The sequence below is a fragment of the Mastomys coucha genome, unplaced genomic scaffold (assembly GCF_008632895.1).
Source record: "Mastomys coucha isolate ucsf_1 unplaced genomic scaffold, UCSF_Mcou_1 pScaffold22, whole genome shotgun sequence".
Taxonomy (NCBI): Eukaryota; Metazoa; Chordata; class Mammalia; order Rodentia; family Muridae; genus Mastomys; species Mastomys coucha.
Window position 1 is genome coordinate 117,811,708 of NW_022196905.1, and position 3,665 is coordinate 117,815,372.

At 45.6% G+C, this 3,665-nt stretch overlaps 1 protein-coding gene across 4 annotated transcripts in view; it reads right to left on the reverse strand.

Moving 5' to 3' along the window:
• Positions 1–3,665, reverse strand: part of Abcb9 (ATP binding cassette subfamily B member 9) — a 52,537-nt gene that overhangs the window by 7,670 nt on the left and 41,202 nt on the right. For all 4 annotated transcript variants that reach the window (XR_004109577.1, XM_031337906.1, XM_031337904.1 and 1 more), the window contains exon 11: positions 2,931–3,067. Coding sequence is in view for 3 of the 4 variants with exons in the window: in XM_031337906.1 (XP_031193766.1) it covers positions 2,931–3,067 (137 nt within the window). In the remaining variant the exon portion in view is untranslated. The remainder of the gene's footprint in view (positions 1–2,930; positions 3,068–3,665) is intronic.

Below are 3,665 nucleotides of genomic sequence, written 5' to 3' on the forward strand. Positions count from 1 at the left end.
AAAAAGAACCTATGTCCAACAATTTGTTTTTCAGAAATAATAATGGTAAAATAAAGTATCAAGTTTTTTTTAAGTGGTAAAAAGTTATAGGTTTTTGGTCAAAGAGTAAAGAAAATATTTCAAAATGGAAATAAAATAATGATTGAAGATAAGATACATGTTAATGACTAAAAATTAGATATGGTTATAGCTATACAATTTTAATGTCAAAATTCAATACCTTGAGACAAAATTAATGCTTCATTCTGTTTACAATGTTAAGATTTTCTTTTTTAAAAAGCATATGATCTGGTTGGGGTAGCACACACATTTAATCCCAACATCTAGAGACAGGAAGATCTCTGAGTTAGAGGCCAGCCTGGTCTATATAGCAGGCTCCATGATAGCCAGGGCCACAGAGAGCTAACCTATCTTAAAAGGAAACAAAGGGGGCTGGAGAGATGGCTTGGCTGTTAAGACTGCTATTCTGAAGGTCCTGAGTTCAAATCCCAGCAGCCACATGGTAGCTCACAACCATCCGATAAGAGATCAAACACCCTCTTTGATGCCCTCTTCTGGTGCGTCAGAAGACAGAACAGCGTACTTAGATATAATAATAAATAAATCTTTTTTTTAAAAAAGGAAACAAAGTATTTTCCTGGGTATATGTCTGTGCATGTACAGTGTCCACAGAGAACAGAAGAGTGCGCCTGATCTGATTCTCCGGGACCTGGAGTTGCAGAGGTTGTGAGCCACCATATGGGTGCTGGGAGCCAAACCCAGGTCCTCTGGAAGAACACCAGCCTGGTTCATAACCATCTATAATGAGATCTGGTGCTGTCTTCTGGCCTGCAGGCATACACACAGGCAATATGCTGTATACATAGTAAATAAATCTAAAAAATTGTTTTTAAAAACCCCTCCATTTTGAGGATATCAATATTTTAAATCAAGATTTTACAGCCAAATTAAATAAACATTTTCTTATTAAGAAAAAATATAGCTGCATGTGGTGGTGCACATCTTTTAATCCTGGGGGTGGGGGTAAATTTGAGGTCAGCCAGGGCTACCTGTCTCAAAAACAAAGTCCAGCCAATTAAGTCAATAGAAACAATAATCTAAACACTGTAAGTGGCCCTATCACACTCTCAGATGTACCTTGAACCTTGAACCCCATTCACTCCGGCTAGAGACGCCCAAAGCCCTGGGTTATACAACACACACAAGTTCATCTCTAAGAACAACAATGTTCATGAAATTTATCCCTAAGTGCTAAGTCTCTTGATTAAATTAGCATCTAGATTGTCCCATAGCACAGTTTGGTGGGGACTGATTTAAACAGTGCTTGTATTTGCTAATGAGAAGGAAATGGACAACAGTATAGTGATTCCCTGTCAGAGCCCCACTGCCATTTTTACCATTAAAGTAAAAAAGATCCATCCCATCTGCAAAGGCTCTGCTGCCTGAGCCCTAACAGGCCTGAGCCTTGCTCCATTGCTGCTCCATCAGCACATGCTGAGGTGGTCAGGGGGTCTGGAGTCTCAGCTAATTTCTTCTATGATGTGGTTTTCCACCTACATTTTCACAATAAATCTGGCATGATGCCAACTCAATAAAGCAGATCAAGTGGAGCCACAGTGTGAATCTAGTCAGCTACTCCCTGTGAAGTTCTAGCAGTGCCGTCAAGCTGGGTAAAAGATACGTACAGCTAGGAAGACAGCCCAGAGAGTACCAGTAACTATAAACATAGGGGACATGGCCAGTCTGGTTTTTTAAACAATAGGTAAACCTTGTTGCTTCAAACGCTTTTTCCTTCATTGTTAACCAATGGCATTCTTGCCTTAGAGATCCACCTGCCTCTGCCTCCCAAGTGCTGGGTTCAAAGGTGTGCATCACCACTGCCTGCCATCCTTGCTTATTATATAACAGTCCTGCTACATGCCACATGTAACTATGACCAGATGGAGGCACAAAGTTAGTAATTTCAATGTGATGAAGGACCATCTTCCGTTATGGCCTCACCAGCCATTTCTTTATGAGGGACATTTTAAAATTTGATGAATAGCTTAGCTCACAAGGAACTGTGACTGAGAATTTCTGTAAGTTGGTGTGTGTGTGTGTGTATGTGTGTGTGTGTGTGTGTGTGTCTGATTAGAGCTATGGCAAAACCTCAGGAATTTCAACCATCTGAGGTCATTCTTGTCTACTCTGTCAGACTCAACAAGCTGTGACTAACAAAACCCTTTGGAATGGGTCAAGTTGGCAGACCCTAGTTTCCACTAACCCAAAGGCTAAGCGTGTCATCAGACTGCAAATGAAGCCTGTGACAGAGCTCCTCAGCCTGTGACAGAGACCCGCCCACATCAATGGATTTGAAAAGGGTCTTACTTGCAACTTTTGTTGTTCTATTACTATGAAAATGTCATGACACTGGAAACTGCTTCCACATTGATCATGGAGCTGTTCCTGGACACAGTCTCTCTAATTGGCTCGAGAATAAACTATCTGTTATCTCCTTGAGGTGACAACTATGTTTTTGCACCAATCCTATCCACTAATATCCATTTACCACTGGAAACTAGGCCTAGGGGAAAGAGCAGTTTAGAGCCATGCTGCGTTGCAGGGTGGGGCATTTGTATAAGGCGTAGGGTTGAGCTTCTGACTGGAAAACAAAAGCAATGAGAGGTAGAGAGAGGAGGGAGGAAGGAGGGAAGAAACTCAGGAGTACACCGCAGAGTGGGGCTCCTTATCCGATCCTCTGGTCTGGCACCCTGGTTTACCCATGTCTCTTGGCTGTAGCTCTTCTTGGAGCTGGGTGTCCAGGCCCCAAAGTATCCATGCCCAGAACTCCCTGTCTCCCTTTCATGGCCTGAGAGAATCTGTGGCTGAACCTGTGGCTCAGCCTGGCTGCCCACCACAGCCTCCCCGCAGCATCTGCTGACCCCACTTACCAGGTATTCACTCTCTGCATCCAGGGCACTGGTGGCTTCGTCCAGGATGAGCACAGGTGGGTTCCGCACTAGTGCACGTGCCATGGCCACCCGCTGCTTCTGGCCGCCTGACAGCTGGGCTCCCTTTTCCCCGGTCTCTGTGTGGAGGAGGCATAGGGTGAGGTATTAGGAGGCCTCTCCCAGTCAGCTGGGCACCAGCTTTGCAGACATTTCTGAGGGTCCCCAGCTGCGACCACCCACAAAGGGCAGCCCAGGAAGAGACACGAGATTAGCACTTCATGCAAAGAGGTGGCACACTGAGGACCATCCCTCATGTGCACCAGGCAGATGCCTGGGCGTGTCACCGTGCACTGGAGGTGGCACACTGAGGACCATCCCCCATGTGCACCAGGCAGATGCCTGGGCGTGTCACCATGCACAGCAGATGGCTGCAAGGCTGCTGGGGAACGCCTCCTGCTTTCCTGGACTGGGCAACTGCACTATGATACTCTGCCCTGACACTGGTGGGCAATGACAGAGTGTCATCATCAAAATGTACGGCCCTCTGTCAGCAAGCCTATCAGGGAATGTCCTCAAAGTCAGCTTTCTCCTACAGAGGACCAGAGGTGGTGGTGGGTGTGATTTCAGCAGGCATTACAAGACAAATATCAATAAGAACAATTCACCAGGCGGTGGAGGCACACACCTTTAATCCCAGCACTTGGGAGGCAGAGGCAGGTGGATTTCTGAGTTCGA